A 23,306-nucleotide genomic window follows, 5' to 3' on the forward strand; every position below is an offset into this window, starting at 1 on the left:
TTAAACTTTTATTCCTGGAATATTGTCTTACTTTTAATTTCAACAACCATAACTTACCTATTTACACCTTGACAAATGATCTGTGGTGCTATGATAGTGGTAGTTGTGGCCATGATACTGGTGCTACTGGCAGAGGAGGTGATTCCAGCAGTGGTGGTGATGATGGTAATTGCACCAGTGCTGAAACTAGGGCTGGTAGTGGCACTGCTGGCTGCTGTGGCACTGTTAGTTCTGATGGTGGAAATTCCAGTGGTAGGTGCATCAGTGGGAGCAGACGTAATTTTCCCTGGTAGTGTAGTGTTGAGAGTCCCATTTGTGGTGCTGATAATGGTCTTGTCATTAGTGCTGGTGTTGACTCTGGCATTGGGTGTGACAGTGGTGTTGAGGCTTGCAGTGGTGGCACTGATGGTGGTGTTGTCGATATAGCCATTTGTGTTATTGACAGTGGCAGTGTTGACACTTGCAAAGGTGATTGTTGTGTTGTCACTGGAAGTGGGTGTGGCAGTGGTGTTGAGGTTTGCAGTGGTGGCACTGGTGGTATTGTCAACATGACCAGTTGTGGTATTGACTGTCGCAGTGTTGACACTGGCAATGGTGGTGTTGACACTGGGAGTGGGTGTAACAGTGGTGTTAAGGCTTGCAGTGGTGGCACTGATGGTGTTGTTGTCGACATGGCCAGTAGTGGTATTGACAGATGCAGTGCTAACATTAACAATGGCAATGGTGGTGTTGACACTGGAAGTGGGTGTGGCAGTGGTGTTGAGGATTGCAGTGGTGGCACTGGTGGTATTGTCAACATGACCAGTTGTGGTATTGACTGTCGCAGTGCTGACACTGGCAATGGTGGTGTTGACACTGGGAGTGTGTGTAACAGTGGTGTTAAGGCTTGCAGTGGTGGCACTGATGGTCTTGTTGTCGACATGGCCAATTGTGGTATTGACAGACGCAGTGCTAACATTAGCAATGGCAGTGGTGGTGTTGACACTGGAAGTGGGTGTGGCAGTGGTGTTGAGGTTTGCAGTGGTGGCACTGGTGGTGGTGTTGTCGACATGGCCAGTTGTGGTTTTGACAGACGCAGTGCTGACACTAGCAAAGGTAATGGTGGTGTTGACACTGGGAGTGGGTGTAACAGTGGTGTTGAGGTTTGCAGTGGTGGCACTGATGGTGTTGTTGTTGACATGGCCAATTGTGGTATTGACTGTCGCAGTGCTAACATTAACAATGGCAATGGTGGTGTTGACACTGGAAGTGGGTGTGGCAGTGGTGTTGAGGGTTGCAGTGGTGGCACTGGTGGTATTGTCAACATGACCAGTTGTGGTATTGACTGTTGCAGTGCTGACAATGGCAATGGTGGTGTTGACACTGGGAGTGGGTGTAACAGCGTTGTTGAGGTTTGCAGTGGTGGCACTGGTGGTGGTGTTGTCGACATGGCCAGTAGTGGTATTGACAGTGGCAGTGCTAACATTAACAATGGCAATGGTGGTGTTGACACTGGAAGTGGGTGTGGCAGTGGTGTTGAGGGTTGCAGTGGTGGCACTGGTGGTATTGTCAACATGAACAATGGTGGTATTGACTGTCGCAGTGCTGACACTGACAATGGTGGTGTTGACACTGGGAGTGGGTGTAACAGTGGTGTTAAGGCTTGCAGTGGTGGCACTGATGGTGCTGTTGTCGACATGGCCAACTGTGGTATTGACAGATGCAGTGCTAACATTAGCAAAGGCAATGGTGGTGTTGACACTGGAAGTGGGTGTGGCAGTGGTGTTGAGGTTTGCAGTGGTGGCACTGGTGGTGTTGTCGACATGGCCAGTAGTGGTATTGACAGATGCAGTGCTAACATTAACAATGGCAATGGTGGGGTTGACACCGGAAGTGGGTGTGGCAGTGGTGTTGAGGGTTGCAGTGGTGGCACTGGTGGTATTGTCAACATGACCAGTTGTGGTATTGACTGTTGCAGTGCTGACACTGGCAATGGTGGTGTTGACACTGGGAGTGGGTGTAACAGTGGTGTTGAGGTTTGCAGTGGTGGCACTGATGGTGTTGTTGTCGACATGGCCAATTGTGGTATTGACAGACGCAGTGCTAACATTAACAATGGCAATGGTGGTGTTGACACTGGGAGTGGGTGTGGCAGTGTTGTTGATGGTTGCAGTGGTGGCACTGGTGGTATTGTCAACATGACCAGTTGTGGTATTGACTGTCGCAGTGCTGACACTGGCAATGGTGGTGTTGACACTGGGAGTGGGTGTAACAGTGGTGTTGAGGTTTGCAGTGGTGGCACTGGTGGTGGTGTTGTCGACATGGCCAGTAGTGGTATTGACAGATGCAGTGCTAACATTAACAATGGCAATGGTGGTGTTGACACTGGAAGTGGGTGTGGCAGTGGTGTTGAGGGTTGCAGTGGTGGCACTGGTGGTATTGTCAACATGACCAGTTGTGGTATTGACTGTCGCAGTGCTGACACTGGCAATGGTGATGTTGACACTGGGAGTGGGTGTAACAGTGGTGTTAAGGCTTGCAGTGGTGGCACTGATGGTGTTGTTTTCGACATGGCCAGTAGTGGTATTGACAGACGCAGTGCTAACATTAACAATGGCAATGGTGGTGTTGACACTGGAAGTGGGTGTGGCAGTGGTGTTGATGGTTGCAGTGGTGGCACTGGTGGTATTGTCAACATGACCAATGGTGGTATTGACAGACGCAGTGCTGACACTGGCAATGGTGGTGTTGACACTGGGAGTGGGTGTAACAGTGGTGTTGAGGTTTGCAGTGGTGGCACTGATGGTGTTGTTGTCGACATGGCCAATTGTGGTATTGACAGATGCAGTGCTAACATTAACAATGGCAATGGTGGTGTTGACACTGGAAGTGGCTGTGGCAGTGGTGTTGAGGGTTGCAGTGGTGGCACTGGTGGTATTATCAACATGACCAGTTGTGGTATTGACTGTCGCAGTGCTGACACTGGCAATGGTGGTGTTGACACTGGGAGTGGGTGTGGCAGTGGTGTTGAGGTTTGCAGTGGTGGCACTGGTGGTGGTGTTGTCGACATGGCCAGTAGTGGTATTGACAGTGGCATTGCTAACATTAACAATGGTGGTGTTGACACTGGAAGTGGGTGTGGCAGTGGTGTTGAGGTTTGCAGTGGTGGCACTGGTGGTATTGTCAACATGACCAGTTGTGGTATTGACTGTCGCAGTGTTGACACTGGCAATGGTGGTGTTGACACTGGGAGTGGGTGTAACAGTGGTGTTAAGGCTTGCAGTGGTGGCACTGATGGTGTTGTTGTCGACATGGCCAGTAGTGGTATTGACAGATGCAGTGCTAACATTAACAATGGCAATGGTGGTGTTGACACTGGAAGTGGGTGTGGCAGTGGTGTTGAGGATTGCAGTGGTGGCACTGGTGGTATTGTCAACATGACCAGTTGTGGTATTGACTGTCGCAGTGCTGACACTGGCAATGGTGGTGTTGACACTGGGAGTGGGTGTAACAGTGGTGTTAAGGCTTGCAGTGGTGGCACTGATGGTGTTGTTGTCGACATGGCCAATTGTGGTATTGACAGACGCAGTGCTAACATTAGCAATGGCAGTGGTGGTGTTGACACTGGAAGTGGGTGTGGCAGTGGTGTTGAGGATTGCAGTGGTGGCACTGGTGGTGGTGTTGTCGACATGGCCAGTAGTGGTATTGACAGATGCAGTGCTAACATTAACAATGGCAATGGTGGTGTTGACACTGGAAGTGGGTGTGGCAGTGGTGTTGAGGATTGCAGTGGTGGCACTGGTGGTATTGTCAACATGACCAGTTGTGGTATTGACTGTCGCAGTGCTGACACTGGCAATGGTGGTGTTGACACTGGGAGTGGGTGTAACAGTGGTGTTAAGGCTTGCAGTGGTGGCACTGATGGTGTTGTTGTCGACATGGCCAATTGTGGTATTGACAGACGCAGTGCTAACATTAGCAATGGCAGTGGTGGTGTTGACACTGGAAGTGGGTGTGGCAGTGGTGTTGAGGTTTGCAGTGGTGGCACTGGTGGTGGTGTTGTCGACATGGCCAGTAGTGGTATTGACAGTGGCATTGCTAACATTAACAATGGCAATGGTGGTGTTGACACTGGAAGTGGGTGTGGCAGTGGTGTTGATGGTTGCAGTGGTGGCACTGGTGGTATTGTCAACATGACCAGTTGTGGTATTGACTGTCGCAGTGCTGACACTGGCAATGGTGGTGTTGACACTGGGAGTGGGTGTAACAGTGGTGTTAAGGCTTGCAGTGGTGGCACTGATGGTGTTGTTGTCGACATGGCCAATTGTGGTATTGACAGATGCAGTGCTAACATTAGCAATGGCAGTGATGGTGTTGACACTGGAAGTGGGTGTGGCAGTGGTGTTGAGGGTTGCAGTGGTGGCACTGGTGGTATTGTCAACATGACCAGTTGTGGTATTGACTGTCGCAGTGCTGACACTGACAATGGTGGTGTTGACACTGGGAGTGGGTGTAACAGTGGTGTTAAAGCTTGCAGTGGTGGCACTGGTGGTATTGTCAACATGACCAGTTGTGGTATTGACTGTCGCAGTGCTGACACTGGCAATGGTGGTGTTGACACTGGGAGTGGGTGTAACAGTGGTGTTAAGGCTTGCAGTGGTGGCACTGGTGGTGGTGTTGTCGACATGGCCAACTGTGGTATTGACAGTGGCATTGCTAACATTAACAATGGCAATGGTGGTGCTTACACTGGAAGTGGGTGTGGCAGTGGTGTTGATGGTTGCAGTGGTGGCACTGGTGGTATTGTCAACATGACCAGTTGTGGTATTGACTGTCGCAGTGCTCACACTGGCAATGGTGGTGTTGACACTGGGAGTGGGTGTAACAGTGGTGTTAAGGCTTGCAGTGGTGGCACTGATGGTGTTGTTGTCGACATGGCCAATTGTGGTATTGACAGACGCAGTGCTAACATTAGCAATGGCAGTGATGGTGTTGACACTGGAAGTGGGTGTGGCAGTGGTGTTGAGGTTTGCAGTGGTGGCACTGGTGGTGGTGTTGTCGACATGGCCAGTAGTGGTATTGACAGTGGCATTGCTAACATTAACAATGGCAATGGTGGTGTTGACACTGGAAGTGGGTGTGGCAGTGGTGTTGATGGTTGCAGTGGTGGCACTGGTGGTATTGTCAACATGACTAATGGTGGTATTGACTGTCGCAGTGCTGACACTAGCTATGATCATGGTCGTATTAGCAGTAGCTGTAAAAATGGCAGTGGTATTTAGGATTGCAGTGGTGGCACCGATGGTGGTGTTGCCAACATTGCCAGTTGTGCTGTTGAATGTCGTAGGGATAACACCAGCCATGGTCATGGTGGTGTTGGCACTAGCAGTGGGTATGACAGTGGTGTTGAGGATTGCAGTGGAGGCACCGATGGTGGTGTTGTCAACATTGCCACTTGTGCTGTTGAATGTCGTAGGGATAACACCAGCCATGGTCATGGTGGTGTTGGCACTAGCAGTGGGTATGACAGTGGTGTTGAGGATTGTAGTGGTGGCACTGATGTTGGTGTTGTTAACATTGGCAGTTGTGCTGTTGAATGTGGTAGTGCCGATACTGGCCATGGTCATGGTGGTGTTTTCACTGGCAGTTGGAGTGACAGTGGTGTTGAGGATTGCAGTGGTGGCACTGATGGTGGTGTTGTCAACATGGCCAGTTGTACTGTTGAATGATGTAGTACCAACACTAGCTATGATCACAGTGGTATTAGCACTAGCAGTAAAAATGGCAGTGGTGTTACTGATTGTGGTGTTGTCAACATTGGCAGTTGTGCTGTTGAATCTCGTCATACCAACACTAGTTATGATCATGGTCGTATTAGCACTAGCTGTAAAAATGGCAGTGGCATTTAGGATTGCAGTGGTGGCACCGATGGTGGTGTTGTTGACATTGCCAGTTGTGCTGTTGAATGTCGTCGGGATAACGCCAGCCATGGTCATGGTGGTGTTGGCACTAGCAGTGGGAGTGACAGTGGTGTTGAGGATTGCAGTGGTGGCACCGATGGTGGTGTTGTCAACATTGCCAGTTGTGCTGTTGAATGACGTAGTACCAACACTAGCTATGATCACAGTGGTATTAGCACTAGCAGTAAAAATGGCAGTGGTATTGAGGATTGCAGTGTTGGCACTGATGGTCGTGTTGTCGACATTGGCAGTTGTGCTGTTGAATGTTGTAGGGATAACACCAGGCATGGCCATGGTGGCGTTGGCACTAGCAGTGGGAGTGACAGTGGTGCTGAGGATTGAAGTGGTGGTAGGTATTGTTGTGATGTCAGGAATACCCCCCTGCAGGTTAAGGTTCAGAGTATTTAAATCAGACTGTTTCTGGTTAGCCTCCCAGGCCTGAATCACAGAGGAGTTCTCATAGTCCTTCAGATAGATAGTGTTCACTCCCAGTAGATCACGCACTGTACTCACACTCAAGGCCTGAAACACATTTTAATTTTTTTAGTTAAAAGCTTAGTTCTTAGTCTATTTTATCTTATGTCTTGCTCCTTAATATGTACAGTTTAGTTTGTTATTTAGCTGATATGTACCTTAACAACAGCAAGGTTCAGACTGATGAAGGTGGGGATCTCCATGCTTATGTTCTGAGTAGAAAGAGCTTGTATATCTTCTAAAGGAGCTCCACCTTAATACACACAAATACGTGGTCATAAACAGAAAATTCATACACTGAATGTATTCTCTCAGTTTCAAAGCTGAGAAAATATCACAGTGAATAACATGTCACTTGAATTGACCAAAAAAGAAAAAGGTAATAAATTAATAAACTGAACAGTATATGTTTATCCCTTTTTTACAGTAGCCATAAAATGCTTTTGTTATGCAAGTGTCTTTTTTGCCCTTGTTGTCTCCTATAATATACCACTGACTTGTTTTCAGATGTTCATCTTTATTATTTGCTAATGTGTTTCTTTGGTGATGTTTTTGTTGTGTTAGAAAAAAAATGCTGCTAGTTCATTGTACTCTCTGCAATGGACTTGCAACTGGCAATCATAAGAGTATATGGTATTATCCACAGCAACCTACAAATGGCAGGCAAATTTAGCATTATGAGCCTTGCCCAATGATTCCGGTTGGCATCACAGGAGAATCAATCCTTTGTGTGTCGGGCAATGGTGTTATCCACTAACCTGTTTGAATTTTATGCAGGCACTCACCCCAGACAATCTATAACAGCAATTCCAGCTCATTCATTTGTTGAGACACAAAATTCAGAAACTCTGTTGATACAATGTACTACCACCTACCCAGCAGCATTTACAAAGCTGATATTGGTAATTGCTGTTTGTGATAATGAGGACATGGTGCCACAGGCATGACCAGCACAATCTTTGTTGAAATGAGAGTGGTTGCCATCAGGAGACCAAAGGCCCTGACAAGACAATCCCTGTTACTGCTGTGGGAGTCTTGGCACATGGCACACCAATGCCCAGAAGTTTGGTCTACTGTAAAAGGAGAAGAAAGACCCAGATGCCGAAGTAAGGTGAACACCACATAGTGAGGTCACATCATGATCTCTAAACAGACCAGACTTTAGTTGAACTGAGGAATATTGGGCGTGTTCCCTAGCATTATACTTTCCCTGCCTCCCCAGGCCAACTGCATGATGAAATGAAGAGAAACAGACTGTTCAGACAACCCTGGGGACCAAGCGATGAGGTTAATCATCTCTAGCCTGGACAAACCAGATTTGAGGGAGTAAAAAAATTCCTGATGTAGTACACAGAGTGAGAAATCTTTCAAACTAACTACAATATACATCATAAGTTTGCTAAACTGCCTAACAATATTCCAGAACAACTGCCACTAATTCAAATGCCACTAAATCCCTTGATTAGCAAGATTGGGGGTCCTTAATGAGGCCTGAAACTTGGTGGTATTTTTTAATTAGAGCTAGGCAATTGTGTTTCTTACCCAGGTAAGGGCGGATGAACTGGTAGTATGTTGCAGGATTGCTGCGTTGGGTGCTGAATGATATGTTGGCAATGAAGTACAGAGCTGATTTCTGATCAAAAGAGCAGGAGGATACAGTCAAAGCTTTCGCATTCCTGCATTGAGAAAAGAGAAACAGGTGCACATGATTGCATAGATCACAGTGCATACAACTTGAAGATATATCTTAGGTAAAGAAAGCTCTTTATTAGCATGTCCACAAAGTGCAATGAAATTCTTACTTGCATGTCGCTTCCTGCAGACCTCAACAATATAACACAACAGTAATACAATAAAATGACTACCAAACAGGATTAAACCCAAGACAGGACAGTATTACATACAAAAATAATGCAGTGCGAGTTGTTAAAGAGAAAAATGCTTTGTTTGTTGTACCACATGGTTTTTTGGTCCTTTATTTTGGTTCATCCTTCATGAAATTCACAAATATAAACGCCAACACGTATTTCAAAACTATGTAAAAAAATTAAAATTGACAAAAATAGACATACAAGGTTTTATTCCAGCGATAAACGCAAAGGCCTTCAAGATGGATTATTATTACATGTGAATGTGCTGTAATTTGAGTGATTACCGACAAGCTCCATGATTTTAACCTCCATCACATTGACCTGAGAACGAGGCTAACAACTAAAATGTTAATGAGCTGCTCACACAAGCAGTGCATGTTCTGTCTTGTTGGGTTACATTTGGTAAATTAAATGAATCCATTTTACTGGCCTAATTCTGGTCTGTTTGACATTCAGCTGTACAGCATGTTGTCATTGTTGGGAAGCATAGTTCCTTTCGCATAATGCTGATGTGAAATGTCCACGAGATGATGTTTTGATAAGGGCTTTTTGGGGTAATTTGGGGACATGAGGAAGATCCTTCATATATGATATGAACTGGCCAGTCAAATCATGCACAGATTGCAGATTGTAAAACTAATCCAGCTCCAATAGGGCTTAAGTGGACACTGCTGGGTTGAGTCTGATGGGGCAGTGTGTTGGGTTATTTCAACAGTTCTAGTAGTTTTCAGGGAGCTGACATTGGCATGCTTTTATGTTTCCTTCCAATTTCTTACTAGACAGTTTCTGGTAGCTGTATCCCTTTATATGCCACAACAATATTTGTAGCTGAATATTAAGTCATTTAATGTAAACATTATAATTCATCTGTGTAGTAATGCTTTGTATCTGGTGTTTTTCGGTGCTAAAAGTTTTTCCTGATTGTTGTGTATCTGCAGCAAACTGAAAATAAGCTTCCCTATTAAGAAAGATGAAATAAAGCTTAATCTTTTGACCTTTAAATGTATAGAGTTAAATTCAATACCTTGACATTACTGAGACACGTTGGTATTTTAATGTTGATGGTATTAAAAAGAAGGTAATAATATAAAACGTAAAAAAAAAGTAATATGTCAGACTGTAACCCAACAAATCGAGTGCTGGGTCAAATGAACCCAGGGAGTGTTCTGTTGTGTAGTGACCATGTGTTGGCTTAAAGATATGAACCAAATTGGGTTGTTTTTAGCCAAGCATTAGTTTGGTTCTGTGACAGACGTGTACAACACATTCAAGCAGGATGATAACAATACAAATTACAGTTGTATGTACAGTGCTTATGGATGCCTAGAGCAGCAGTACATGCAAGTGAACAATGTTCCAAGCATATACACTTGTGTGCTTATGTACTTACATTAGGCTGTCAGCAGTGATGGTTTTGAGGACACTGACGTCCAAAGAACAGAGGTAGGAGCCAATTGCATTTAGTTCAGCAGTTCTCAGAGTGTTTCTAGACATGTTCAGATACTTCATAATCACTGCAGCACTCTACAACACATGAACACAAACATATTTTTCATTTTAACATATTTAAAGAAAAACAGTAATTCTATCCAGGTTCCAAAAGCTAGGCTGGAGACCAGGGGAGCTGCATTTCTAGACCACAAGCCTGGGTCATTTACTTATAGCTACATATGGACTGGACAGTCTGATCTGAAAAAAAGTTCAAATCAACTACTGCATATTAGTTCTAAGGGTCAGTAAGATTGTATAGTAAAACATATGGCATGCCATTTCTTTACTTCTCTATCTGTCTAAGTTGATAACAGAATTCAGGGTATGTAATTCACTGGCCTTCAGTGGGTTGAGCAGCATTTAGCTTGTAGGATGGCATTTGGTTGCGAACAACTTACTGCTTTGCCTGCCAGTTTACTTTCATTAGCTAAGTTTCTATTGAATTTCTATGCAAAATACAAGCGATAAAATGAAAATTCGATTTTTGCATCTTTTACGTTTCTGCTTCAATCCATACACCTACATCATGGAACTTTTGATGGAACTTTTTTGCCTTTGAATGGAAACATAGCCGTTCACATCAATAGTAGTTTCACAGTAAAATTTGACATCTTTCTTTTTAATGAATTCTTTCCTGTGAAGTGACAAAGTCCTCCAGACTGCTGAAGAGATCTGCCTGATAGACGTTTAAATGTTCTCTCACTGCTCCCTCACCCACACCACTCATTTGATCTGTTCTCAACCACTCCACTGTGAAGAATCATTTATTGTATAGTTTATGGGTATTTATTTCATTTATGTGATGAAGTGCCGTGGGCTGACTTTGACAAAAACCATCAAAAAAGCAGCTTCGATAGATTATAGAAGACATTTTTTGCCTTATACTATGTAGAACAACAAGCATTTATAGAACAGTGCAACAGAGACACAGATTTCTTTGCTGCGGAATCAGAATCAGTATTAGAATCTGTATTCACCAACTACCAGATGCACAAGGAATTTCTAGAAGCCAAACTTTTGGAATGCAGTTACTTGTTAAGCTGGTTTCTCTAGGCCAGGGGTGTCAAACTCAACCAGTAAAAGGGCCACATTAAAAAAAATCTCCTCAAATCTGTGGGTCAGAGGAAAAAATGTTTTTATTTCTTTTTTTATTAATGTTCTGCTATAACCAAAACTGGCCATTGTTTATTCAAAATTCACAAAAACTTCAACAGTAAAATACAAACACTTGTAGTAGACTATGAGATATAACATGGACACTTGAAATATTCAAAATTTAAATGTACCCAGGTGCTATTTGCTTGAACTAAATGTTTGGCATCTTTTCACTGCTCCAGGTTCATTAATAGTTTGGCTCAGTTTCTGACTTCAATTGTTTATGTTGGTTGGACAGCAGCTGAAATGCATTTTGGTGATATGAATGTGTAGAATTGAGGTGCAACTGCTGTCCCTTAGACTGTTGTTGGGGTAGGAGGCTCAGAGCACATTGTGTTGCAGTGCATGCTGGGGACTGTAGTGCAGTGCACTGTAAAATGGGCTAACACTAATAGAAAACTGGCCTGATCTAGTGGTTGACGAATAAGCTCTAGGCTGTTTGTCTGTGAAATCACAGCCATTACTAATCATCAGCTGGTTCCTTTAGTAATGTTTTAACCCACGCTGCAACACCAAATATCCAGTACATTCCACACAGATACACTTGTAGCGCACTACCTGGGTTGTGTTCCAGTCTCCATTAGTTGAGTTCATCAGAGAGGATAGCGTGTCGATTGTGGTGATGTTCCACTTGCTGATGTCACTAACACTGGCCACACGAGATGTAGGGCCTAGTAGATGCAATACATTTTCTGGAAGGCCTGATGGGTAGAACTGCAACAACACAGAAACACCATCAACAAACCAAATACAAACCAACACATACAAAACCTGTGCTGTTACTACAGGAGGTCTGCAGTAATGCTGACCTGGTTTAATTTGTTCAGAATGACAATCTGCATGTTGGTGTCCACAACTTTCTCAGTGACGGCTCCCAGGTTGTCATTCAGGACAGTGATGTCCAGGCACATATCCAACTGGGTGGCATCATAGGTAGCAGGAAATCCGGGATTTGCGATTTCTGTTGCTGTGATGTTGCCGACAGTGCACAGTTCTTCAGACACAGAATGAAATCAGGAATAATTATTTTTTTGTTTACACCATGTATGAACATATGTCTGCACAATTCTGCACAGGAACATGCTTCACACAACAAGGTGCAAACTATGTAAGGTTTTATGGACCAGCTGTGTACCTGGAATAAGTTATCCACAGTAAAAGTAATGAGATAAAAAGCATGAAGATGAGAGGGTGTGTAGAGTCAAAACAACTAAAAAAAACGATTTCAACAGATTACGGTACAATTATATTTTCTAACTAGATATACTGAGATGTATACTTGGGGGTTCTGCAAGAGGGATATCACCCCAGTGACAGTTTAGAACCTTTTTTCTGAGAGTGTATGGAGATCTAGTCAGAAGTGGATGAAGCTAAATGCAGTTGTGAATGGAGATGTATTGTTTATACCATCACTCTGACCATCTTCTCATTGGGCTGTGTGTAAACTTTTTAAGCAGGTAGCACTGGTGCTATGTAAGTAATATGAAGATAAAGTGAAGTTGTCATTTTACCTCTGAAGAAAAGTTTGTATTTTAAGTGCTTAATATTGGCAGAATGACTCAACCATAAGTGAACATTACTCCTTGTTGTGAGGGGACAGCGCTACGCACCACATCACTCGGCCCTTTCGGCAGTAGCTAAGCCTGAGTAACACGCTCTTGCACTGTCTCAATTGATGTTTCGCCAGCTGATCTTAGCGGAAACATAAGCTAAAACCGCACGGGGTTTCACAACTGGGTCGAGAAAAATAAGAGGCGAAATTACCACAGCACAATGTCACATTTGACATTAAATATACTCCCTGCATGTTTTTGCATGACAGTGTAATTGGGGATCAGGTACACTTTAGGTGTCGCTTTATGAATAGTGCACTGAGTAAAAGTCTGCATACAGTTTCATACTTTATTCTGAATTACATTAAAAATGGCAAAAATGAGAAAAAGGCTTGTTTTTCTCCAGTTCATGCAGAGAAAGTGGGGCTCTTCTGTGCTGGCTGTGTATGTGAAGTCATCAGATTGCAGAAATTCTCAGATTTTGAATTCTTACTTAGTCTAATTGATGCTGCCTTCTTGACAATGCTGTGCAAGACAAAGGAAACGGTTTAAAAACTGCTGTATATAGTTTCCAATTCAGCTGCTGAATAATTTGAGGGGTATACCATGTACAGCATTTATACATATTCATACACACATCAACAACAACATGAACACATACGTTTCCACGTTTTCAAGTTCTAATTAACTAATAATTTGTTAATTAATGGTTAGTGTCATGCATCTGGCGAACTCTCAGAAGGAGATGGACTTCGTTTCCCAGACTCCACTGGGAGATCATGTGACAGAACAACTTCCTTCTGACTCAGAATCCGAGACGGACTCCACTGCCCACAATACAATGGGGAATCAAATGAGTTCTCACGCTCGCTCGTGCACCCATCAGCGCTCACAGTCTCTCGAGTACTAAATGGTTTCATGTGTGTATGATTGTGATATGACTAGAGCAGTTTAGTGTATAAGCCCAGGCTTTAGTTAGGAATATTAGTTCTTAGAGGTATTGCTTCCTAGAGGACGTACTGAGCGTTTACTCTGACTGCATCTTCCTATTTTTTTGACCACTGCTTTGTTTCCCTGACTTTTGCCTTTTGCTCAACCCTTTTGTAGTATTGCCCTTCGTATCTGATCCGTGTTTTTGAACCTTTTTGCCTTCTTTCTCGACCACGTCTTTTGCCTTGTCCCTTTGCAGTAGTTTGCCTGGTGTTATGATCACCCTTGTGTTCTGTTTTTTGGATTTGACCCACACATAAAACCAAAATTGTCCTTTTAATCCGCGAGTGTCTGGATTCTTTTGAGTCGTCACAGTCTGGTAATGATCCTTTAAACAAAGTTTTTCTAACACCCTTTATCCAGTAATGAAATCTCATCATAAACGTTCGATGGAGATGCATTTGAAGCTCATAGAAATAGAGACCTGTGAGAAACGAAATTTAGTAGGGATTTTTTAGACCCGCTTCTGAAAGATGTCATCCTGAAAAACAGCACCGCCGTGACTGTTTTGTCCCATTCACGCCTGCAGTCCAATGCAGCACATGGCTTTCCTTAATGTGTAATTGAAGGCATTAATCCTTACATAAACAATATTAATGATAATTATAAAATAGTGGATTTCACAACTTAAGCTACCAACTCCTCCATGCTCACTGCTTCATTGTTGCAGCCCAGTTTCAAGTGATCTATGGCCTGATACCAGTCTGTGGCCTGGTGGTCAGAAATGTCTGGAGTAACACGCTGATACCTGCTCCACGCTTGCTTCTGGAGTTGAAGTTGCACTCTGTAAAGAATCTCTTCTGCTTGTACATCTTTATCTTCTGCCCTCTAATGAATGGATTGAATGTCTTTTGAAATTCCTTCTTAACAGTCTGCGATGGACAAACACAAAAGAAAAGGAATTGCACACCTTACCGCCAGACAATGACCCTTAAAAAGTTAAAAAATATTAACTAACATAGGAGAAGGATAAAGCAAAAAAAAAAAAAGAACACAAAATATGTGAAAATTAAACATTTTTACGTACAGAATATAATTTTCCCCAGAAAACATGGTTGAAGTAAAGGGGCAGGATGCCCAACTTTTCCAGGGTCTCCTGATTCCATGTTGAGGGATTACTGAAGAAAACATACAATGTTTACTACACCAACATACACAGCCTACATAACAGTACAGTGCAGGTATACATCATATACATCGATAACAGACAATGTTTCTTTTATCCAACACTATACAAATTAGTTATTGCACAAACAGGTTTGAAACACTAACTTCAGTAGCTACCTTAATAACTGACCTATCGTTTATCTGATATACTGGGACGAAATGTTTTCATTGCCTTGTTTAGCATGTTCCCCAAACCACCCACTTTGGGATATGTGGAGGTAGATTTTGTTTCTATGGCCACTCTCCTTGCTAGGAAACTGCTATCCCCCCTTCTCACTCGATGTGAATCTTAGAATTGTGTAATGTGGTGAAAATGGAGAAGATTAGAAGTGTTAAAATGGGTTCCATCCAAAGATTTTTTTTTATTATTTAGACACATTGTCTTCATTGGATCTCCCTTAAAATGGTCTTGTTTTGTCAATAAGGGTTGGAGTCTGCAGGGAGGTGATTCTTCAGGAGCAAAGTTGGTGACTATTGGTCTATATCATATCAAACATTTCTGTGAGAGTGCTCAGATCCAAACAACAATTGCTATAGGTCCGTGGTCACTAACCTTACTAGAAAAGAATTTGTGGGTGGAAAATTATGTACCACATTGTCCATTAAGTTTAAGGTCTTCCTCACCCATAAGGAGTGTTGCCGGTGAGGAGCAGATCCTGGACGGCAGCGGCCTGTGAGTCAGAAAGATCTCCACAGTTCTTCAGCTTCTCCAGGATGAGTGGGTGAGAGTTCTTGATGTAGGGGGCGTCCAGTGTGCAGGCCATATTACCCAGAACCTCCACTTGATCTTTGGTCAGACCTGCACTAGATATACTCTACAAGAGCACAGACGATGTATAAGCATTTTCAGATGTTGCATTAATTGTTGTTGCTAGTGGATTGTTGTGGTAGTATATCTTTATACCCAACACAGTGACAATTACAATTACTGGTGTGTACTGCACATGGAAAAGTTAATCAGGCTTATCATATTGTTTTTCTTTACAAGCTTTATTATTTCTTCTCTTGTGCTCTGAGAAAGAGTTTAACTAAAAACCTGCCTCTGTTCGCTAATGCTTCTGACTGCTATCAACAGTAAGTATCCATGAAAGCTCTTTCTTTTGTATATAGACAGTTAGTAGGTCCAGGCATGCGAAAGCTTTACCAGGCAGTTCTGTGCATTCTGAAACAAGATGGACTGTCTGTTGAGGACACTGGAAAGAACTGAGAAATCTGCTCCACCCAAAGCACTGAAGTACGACCTGCAGTTCACCTTCTGGACCTCCTCATACCTACAACATAAAAAAATAATGGATAATGGGAATTTTATACATATATTGCTGCTGTATGAAGAAAACCTCACATCTCCATTTTTGTTGATTTTCAATTTTTGACATAATTTGAAAATGTCTGTTGGCCTTTAAATTGTGTCAAAGTTTCATGATGAATGGACTAAAAGAAACAGCCCAAAGCTACTTGGAAAATATTATGGTTCTATTGACTTACATTAAAAGTAAAGTTACAATTTTTGAGATACAAGGTTTTCTTATGATAACAGTTATAGTTATTAGTCCCACAAATGGGGAAAATTCACCTCCACATTTAACCCATCCATGAAGTGAAACATCGCATACACACACACACACACACACACACACACACACACACACACACACACACACACACACACACACTATGGGCAGTGAGCGCACTTGCCCAGAGTGGTGGGTAACCCTATCTATGGTGCCCGGGGAGCAGTTAGGGGTTAGGTGTCTTGCTCAAAGACACCACAGTCATGTACTGTCAGCTCTGGGGATCTAACCGGGGTTCTTCTGGCCACAGGGCCAGTTCCCTAACCTCCAGCCCACGACTGCCCCAACAATATATGTACATAAAAAGACAAGATCGATTTAAATTCATCTGAGCTGTAAGCTACTATGGTTAGTAAGTGTGAAAATCTGCCAAACAGCTCATTTTTGCTTTGTCAAGCAAATTTCACAAAGTCTGCCCATCTAGGGAATAACTACACATCCAACTGTTTAAGCTAAACTACAGTGAAAACTGTAAAGGTGTTACACACCTGTAGTAGAGAAGCATGTCAGCAGGGAAATCACTAAAGCTCAAGGATGAATCGTCTTTCACGTAGTTGTACATGCAGGTCAGCTGCAACACAGAACACACTAAGTTACATCACTATTATGCGGTCATCTTCTTTCATTTGCTCTCGTGTTGTGCAAGCAAACTATCCTGATAACAGATTGTATTAGACACAGGAGTTTTATATGCCATCCCAGTGATACGTTTTGGGTACACTCATTGGAAATCTGTTGGGAACCTCATAGATCCTTCCTTAAATGCTTGAAAATAAAGACCATACTAGAGCAATTTCATGAAAACCATATACAGTCAGGTTACAAGGTAAAGGAAAATTCTATGAAACGTAAGGTCTTGGTAAAGCCACCACAAGATCAGCTTCAGAGTACCTTTGCATAGGCTCTACAAGTGTCTGGAACTGCCCTCATGGGATGAAACAGTGTTTTCCAAAATATATTCCCTCAGTTCGTGTTTTGTCAGTGGTGGTGGAGAATGTGGGCTAATACATTGCTCCAAAATCTCCAGTAGGTTCAATTGGGTTGAGATCTGGTGACTCTGAAGGCCATGGCATATGATCTGATGACCACTCGTGCCCAGTGGATGGGGGCTATCTCAGCATAATAGAGCCACTGGACCCCTTCACTGTCGGGATCAAATATTCAGGTCCATAATGCTCTCTTGTTGTACAGTGAACATGTAGATAACTCATCTGATCATATGACTTCTTTCCACATCTCTGTAAACCAGTACTGAACTCTCTGATAGTCACTCACTTTTATTATGAAAGGTTCATGCAGCACCTTAATATCCCTTCTATGTAGTTGTCAGCAAACTGTTATAGCAAACACAGCCTGATCAGGTCCTGCATTGGTGTTCTTAGTCACCCTAGGAACAGCTATTTTCCTGCATTTTGCTCACTGAGTAGGCGCTTTCCACCACAATTTCCAGCCCTGTTTCCTGATGTCACTTCCACAGATCTAATGGCAGAGCTCACTTTAGTCATTGTTCCTAATCCATTAACCAGTCTTTGTGACTGGAGCTCCTGTCATTAATGTTCCAATAACAAACCCTCTTTTAACCCTCTGGGCTCTAGGGACTTTTCTCAATGTGTTCCTCTCTCCTTAAACACTCCTTTAAAGACTCTTCATAGAACACGATCCTCATGTGTTTCATATCAAAATGCTCAGTTATCTTCATTACTACTTTCCAAACCTGCTGTAGCAGCTTCAGCAGCTGTAAACTCTCTGACGCCATTTCACACGAGTCTCCGATGTGAACTGAATGAAGAATGAAGGGTTTCCGGCATGACGGTCAGTCCTTAGTGATTTCCTGAGTGTCCGTTGGTCAGTTTCACACAGAATATAGACAGACACACGAATCCAGCAGCTCCACACAGTGAGAGGCAGATGATGTGTCTCTCAGCCCCTCTTCATAGGCTCATAACTCCGGTGTGAGTCTTGCATGATCTCGTGATGAGATGGAATGGAAAGGGTGGCTCTACAGATTCAGGAAGGGTTTGAACTGGATTTCTGAGCTGGATCATCACAAAGCCACAGAACCAGATACAGAAACAGAGAATTTGGCAGCCAGTTCGTGGACCCCAGAGGTTTAAAGTCTCCATCTTTTCCTCTTGACATTTTGATAAAAAAAAAATCTGGGCCTGCTCAGCATTTTAGGTTACTTAGGCTTTTACTTTAATTTATGACCCATCTGTACATCTATTAGTCCATAAAAAATCCACTCCTTTGTGTATTCTGTGCAAGCAAAAGCTACAATTGCACCAGACATTTGCAGTTCATACAATTACCAGCAAAAACACTGATGCAATAAGCAAGCTAGGCAAGTCAATAACCATAAACAGCAAATACACAAAGTGAAGATACTTAAATCACGATTTTCTCATGAGAGTATAGTGCTGTACTGGCCTGTAGCAACAAAAAATGTAGATAACTGCTTTGTTTTATATGAACTTTTTATGTACCTGAGACTCTTGCAGGACAACCTTGTTCCTGTCTGTTCGTGGTCTGCAGGCTCTCACCAGTTGTTTGACCTTCAGCTGTGACAAAGTCTGAACAGATGTGCAGGTGAATCCCTGCAGCATTGACACTGACAGCCTGCAGGGGAGACACACGCACGCACACACGCACACACACACACACATTAAACACCTGAATATCGGTATTTTCAAAATGACAAGGACCCGCAAATATCCCGTGTGATGTAACTCACTCTTCTGTATTGTTGCTGTGACTGGCCACTGTTTCGAACAACACCACAGCCTAGTAAAAAATAAAAGAATAATATAAGTATGTAAACATTTACATTTTACATATTATTCATTACACAGCGTCATTAGACCATCCGTTAGTGTGTGAATACAATGATCACTAAAACTGCTTTGTGAGTGAGTGGGCTCTCTTGCCTGTTCTTGGCTCCAACTCTTCTTGTTGATGAGTGATACATCAACAGTGGCTGACGACGTCAGCAGCACAGGTGGTATGTGCACCGCTAATGCATCCGGAACATTCTCCACCACTTTAGTTTTGTCTACAGAAACAATCTGGAAGACAGAGTGAAAACAGAACTACAGATTTGACAAAATTCTCAATAAAATCGGATTTCGTTTCTCTTGGAGGACCTTTATTTTCATATAGACATGTTTTGTACCATGTAAGAGTGGTCAGGTGCTCTAGAACGTGTTACCTTCTGGACATATGTCTCTTGCACAACCTCTGGTGCTGACTTGATGTTGCTGATAAATGTTGGGTTCTTGGACACAGACAGAAGCTCAGAGGAAGAGATGTTGGAGATGGTTGCTGAGGGAACACCTCCGACAAGTGTACCCAGTGCCACCAGGGAAGAACCACTGTTGAACTGTCAATCAAGACATCATCTAATTAGAACACAAATTTAAAAATGCATACATAAAATGTGTACACAGATGTATGTATATTTATGAGTATACAATACAATCTAAATACCAAGACTTTTTGTCTTCACTTGTTTTGTTCTCCCGCTATGCATGAGTGTTTTTACTGATGTCTTTTTTTATTACACAGACTTAAAATCTCAATTTAGGTACTGTTTCTGTTGAAACACTCAGCAGTCTAACGCTGTGACACATCATACAGCTAAAGTTCCTACGTCCTGTTTCCTAGTAATGACCCATACAGGACTTTGTAAAGCAACTGCCAAGAAGCCAAACTAAATCTAAACGCATTTCTAATAATAAAATGGAGTGAAAGTTTATGTAGAGGAGAAAACATCTACATTCAGATTTCTTGCTAACACCAATCTCTTGTTTCTAAGCTCTCACTGGAAGTAACTAAATACACCGTCATCAGCATCTGATCCCACATTTTCTCTTTTCTGTTAAACCTTCTTTCTTATCTCCACCCTCTTTGTTTTACCCCAGAAGATTGTGTCACCTTCTGTGAAGAGAAGCAACAGATCTCCTGCCTTTCATCATGAACAGCTTCTTTTCATTAGGTAACACTTTACAATACTTTTTTGTGGTTAAATCACTTAACTATTTAGGAATTAGGCAGGAAAAAAATTAGTAGTGCAGAGAACTTGTAGAGAGGAGAAGTCCCAATCTGCAATGTCTTCTGGAATTCTCTAATGCTAGGGGGAGCTCCCGAGTGAGTCCAAAATAAATGCTTTGATATGGAGCATTTGATAAAAATCATAGTTTATAAATGCTTCAACATATTTAATTTAAAAGAATTCCTTAATTTCCTGAACAGCATAAAATATTTTAACACTGTTAAAACACTGCTTTTAAACTCGAGTTATAGGAGTTTAAAACGGAGCCTCATGTACGTTCATGACGTCAGTGAGTGCGAACAGCCAATGAGCTGCTCTGCTCACCAAACAATCAGCTCTCAGTAGCAATAATGCTGACCAATCAGCTCTCAGTAGCAGTAACGCTAATCAATCACCTCTCAGTAGCAGTAACGCTAACCAATCAGCTCTCAGTAGCAGTAACGCTAACCAATCAGCTCTCAGTAGCAGTAATGCTGACCAATCAGCACTAAGTAGAAGTAACCTTAACCAATAAGCTCTAAGTAGCAGTAACACTAACCAATAAGCTCTAAGTAGTAGTAACTCTGACCAATCAGCTCTCAGTAGCAGTAATGCCAATGAATCAGCTCTCAGTAGCAGTGATGCCAATCAATCAGCTCTCAGTAGCAGTAACGATAACCAATCAGCTCTCAGTAGCAGTGATGCCAACCAATCAGCATTCAGTAGCAGTAATGCCAAGCAATCAGCTCTCAGTAGCAGTAACTCTAACCAATCAGCTCTCAGTAGCAGTGATGCCAACCAATCAGCACTCAGTAGGAGTAATGCCAACCAGTCAGTACTTAGAAGCAGTAATGCCAACCAATCAGCTCTCAGTAGGAGTAATGCCAACCAATCAATACTCAGTAGGAGTAATGCCAACCAATCAATACTCAGTAGCAGTAATGCCAACCAAGACATAGGTAACTTCTATTAACTACAAAGAACTACTAGTAGTTCACTATTAGCTAAACCATAACTACAGTCATAGAGAATTACCTGTTAATTATGGGTTCTTAGAATAACTATGTATGAAGTCCGGATCAATTCAACATTAATTGCTCAATAGCTGAGTCTTACAAGGTGTATTCCAATGCTAAAAGTACTGAAATACTCTATACAGCGCACAGTTGTTTTGATTAACAACCTTAAAAGTTGAATGCACATCTTCATATTCGGCAGTGTGAACCAATTAGCATATCAGCCACCAAATGGGACACCTGCTAAAATACCACAGTATTCAAGGGACAGTCTGATTACCTCTCATCTTTGATCTTCTGTATCTTCTGTAATTACTCAGGTAATTTGAAGTTAGGACTCCTGCTCTACGTTTTATTTTGATGAATGCGTAATTGATCTTTCCATGACGTCTTAACTGAGCAGACTGGATTGTTTTCATTTCATGATAAAAACACATGTATGTTATTTGGTTAATATTTGGTTGACTTGAGGAAAATGATTCTGAATATGTTTTAGAGAAGAATAGACAAGAGAATAATCTTACCTTCAATTATGTCATTAAATTGGACTGAAACTGTAATATAATAACAACTCAAAATGTTTCCAAACTTTATATTATTCAATGTCATATTCCACAATAATATAATATAATCGCAAGGTTATTTATTAGTTAGTACACTGAATGATAAGGAACCACAAATGTTAGTGTTTATTTTCTTTTTTTTCTTTTTTGTTTTAAGTTCAGGAGGAAAAAAAATACCATTGGAAATCATTGGGATTAAAACCTAATTGTTTTGCTTTCATATGTGAATTGGTGCTCAATAGAGATCCAATTCACATCCTGGATCCTTTATACTGTGATATTAGCCCATTAAGAAAAGCCAATGTATATGACAAAACCACCAGGAACCAATAGAAACACTTAATGGTGTCTATGGGTTTTTTGCCTTGGTCTCACCACTCATATTAATATTATTATTATTATTATTGTTATTATTGTTATTATTATTACTGCTATCATTGTTGTTATTATTGTTAGTTATTATTATTGTTACGGTTATTGTTATTATTATTATTATTATAATTACGGTTATTATTATTATTATTATTATTATTATTATTATTATTATTTAAGCAGTGAAAGTACATTAATAAACATCTTGTGTTCTGTTCAATTAAATATGTCTACATTTAACCGTGGAATTGCACGGGACTCATTACATTTACATTACAAAACCAGGAACACTTAATGGTTCTATGGGTTTTTTGTCTTGGTCTCACCACTCATAATAATAATAATAATAATAATAATAATAATAATAATAATAATAGTACACCAGTATAAGTACATTCATAAACATTTTGTATTCTATTAAATTAAATATGTTTACATTTGTCCGTAGAATTGCACGGGACTCTTATTATGAAAGCAGTGCCGTTTCATTGAGAGAGCGGTTTTTGTGAGCGCTGCGAGGGAAGAGCGGTTAATTCTGAGTCCTCAGTGGATGAATTTTTTATTTCTGTTCGTTTTTTCGTTCATCCCGCTGTGTGGCGAGTGAACGAGACCCCCGGGCCGCTGCTGCGAGACCCCTGATGCAGAGACCGAGCTGTTTTGTTCGGACTCCGGCGCCGCAGCGCAAGTTAGCTGCCTCGCTAACTCGTCTGAGGTAAATACGGCGTTTTCCCGCTTCCCGCGCTAGCTAGCTAAGCTAACGAGCGGGAAAGCTTTGCGCCTCGGATCTGAAACGGAACGAGGTGTGATGGATGCACCAGCGCTGGGGTCGCTACCCAGATGTTCACAACAGCCATTTTTGTCCTTTCAAAGAAACCAAACCTCCTCGAGAGCCTCAACGTTTTACGCACACGTGAACATCTGGGCTGGAAACACGTCTCCGTGTGCACTAATGTGCTACAGGCTAAAAACATAATATAAACGACTCATGTTCGTTTCGTGGAGCAGAAGTGGAGCAGTGTCTTGTAAAGTGGCTCTCATGGTTCGACTTTTCGTCGCTTCTCGTCAGCCAGCTTCTCGTTCGAAGTCGCGGAGATTAAATCAGATTCTCGTTCGAGCT

General features: G+C 42.2%; 1 protein-coding gene across 1 annotated transcript in view; it reads right to left on the reverse strand.

Annotated features, from left to right (window-relative positions):
• The window catches only part of LOC108414849 (serine-rich adhesin for platelets-like), a 23,729-nt gene extending 686 nt beyond the window's left edge, over nucleotides 1-23,043 (reverse strand). The window contains exons 1-17 of the mRNA XM_037543366.1: nucleotides 23,023-23,043; nucleotides 19,417-19,587; nucleotides 19,136-19,273; nucleotides 18,943-18,992; nucleotides 18,695-18,827; nucleotides 16,700-16,782; nucleotides 15,785-15,911; nucleotides 15,265-15,455; nucleotides 14,501-14,591; nucleotides 14,222-14,345; nucleotides 11,740-11,924; nucleotides 11,489-11,644; nucleotides 9,675-9,808; nucleotides 7,956-8,089; nucleotides 6,572-6,666; nucleotides 6,325-6,461; nucleotides 58-4,599 (exon numbers count right to left, since the gene is read on the reverse strand). Coding sequence (XP_037399263.1) covers nucleotides 58-4,599; nucleotides 6,325-6,461; nucleotides 6,572-6,666; nucleotides 7,956-8,089; nucleotides 9,675-9,808; nucleotides 11,489-11,644; nucleotides 11,740-11,924; nucleotides 14,222-14,345; nucleotides 14,501-14,591; nucleotides 15,265-15,455; nucleotides 15,785-15,911; nucleotides 16,700-16,782; nucleotides 18,695-18,827; nucleotides 18,943-18,992; nucleotides 19,136-19,273; nucleotides 19,417-19,587; nucleotides 23,023-23,043 — 6,512 coding nt within the window. The remainder of the gene's footprint in view (nucleotides 1-57; nucleotides 4,600-6,324; nucleotides 6,462-6,571; nucleotides 6,667-7,955; nucleotides 8,090-9,674; nucleotides 9,809-11,488; nucleotides 11,645-11,739; nucleotides 11,925-14,221; nucleotides 14,346-14,500; nucleotides 14,592-15,264; nucleotides 15,456-15,784; nucleotides 15,912-16,699; nucleotides 16,783-18,694; nucleotides 18,828-18,942; nucleotides 18,993-19,135; nucleotides 19,274-19,416; nucleotides 19,588-23,022) is intronic.
• Between the last annotated feature and the right edge of the window lie 263 nt (nucleotides 23,044-23,306).

This window comes from Pygocentrus nattereri, chromosome 12 (assembly GCF_015220715.1).
Source record: "Pygocentrus nattereri isolate fPygNat1 chromosome 12, fPygNat1.pri, whole genome shotgun sequence".
In the NCBI taxonomy this organism is placed as follows: domain Eukaryota; kingdom Metazoa; phylum Chordata; class Actinopteri; order Characiformes; family Serrasalmidae; genus Pygocentrus; species Pygocentrus nattereri.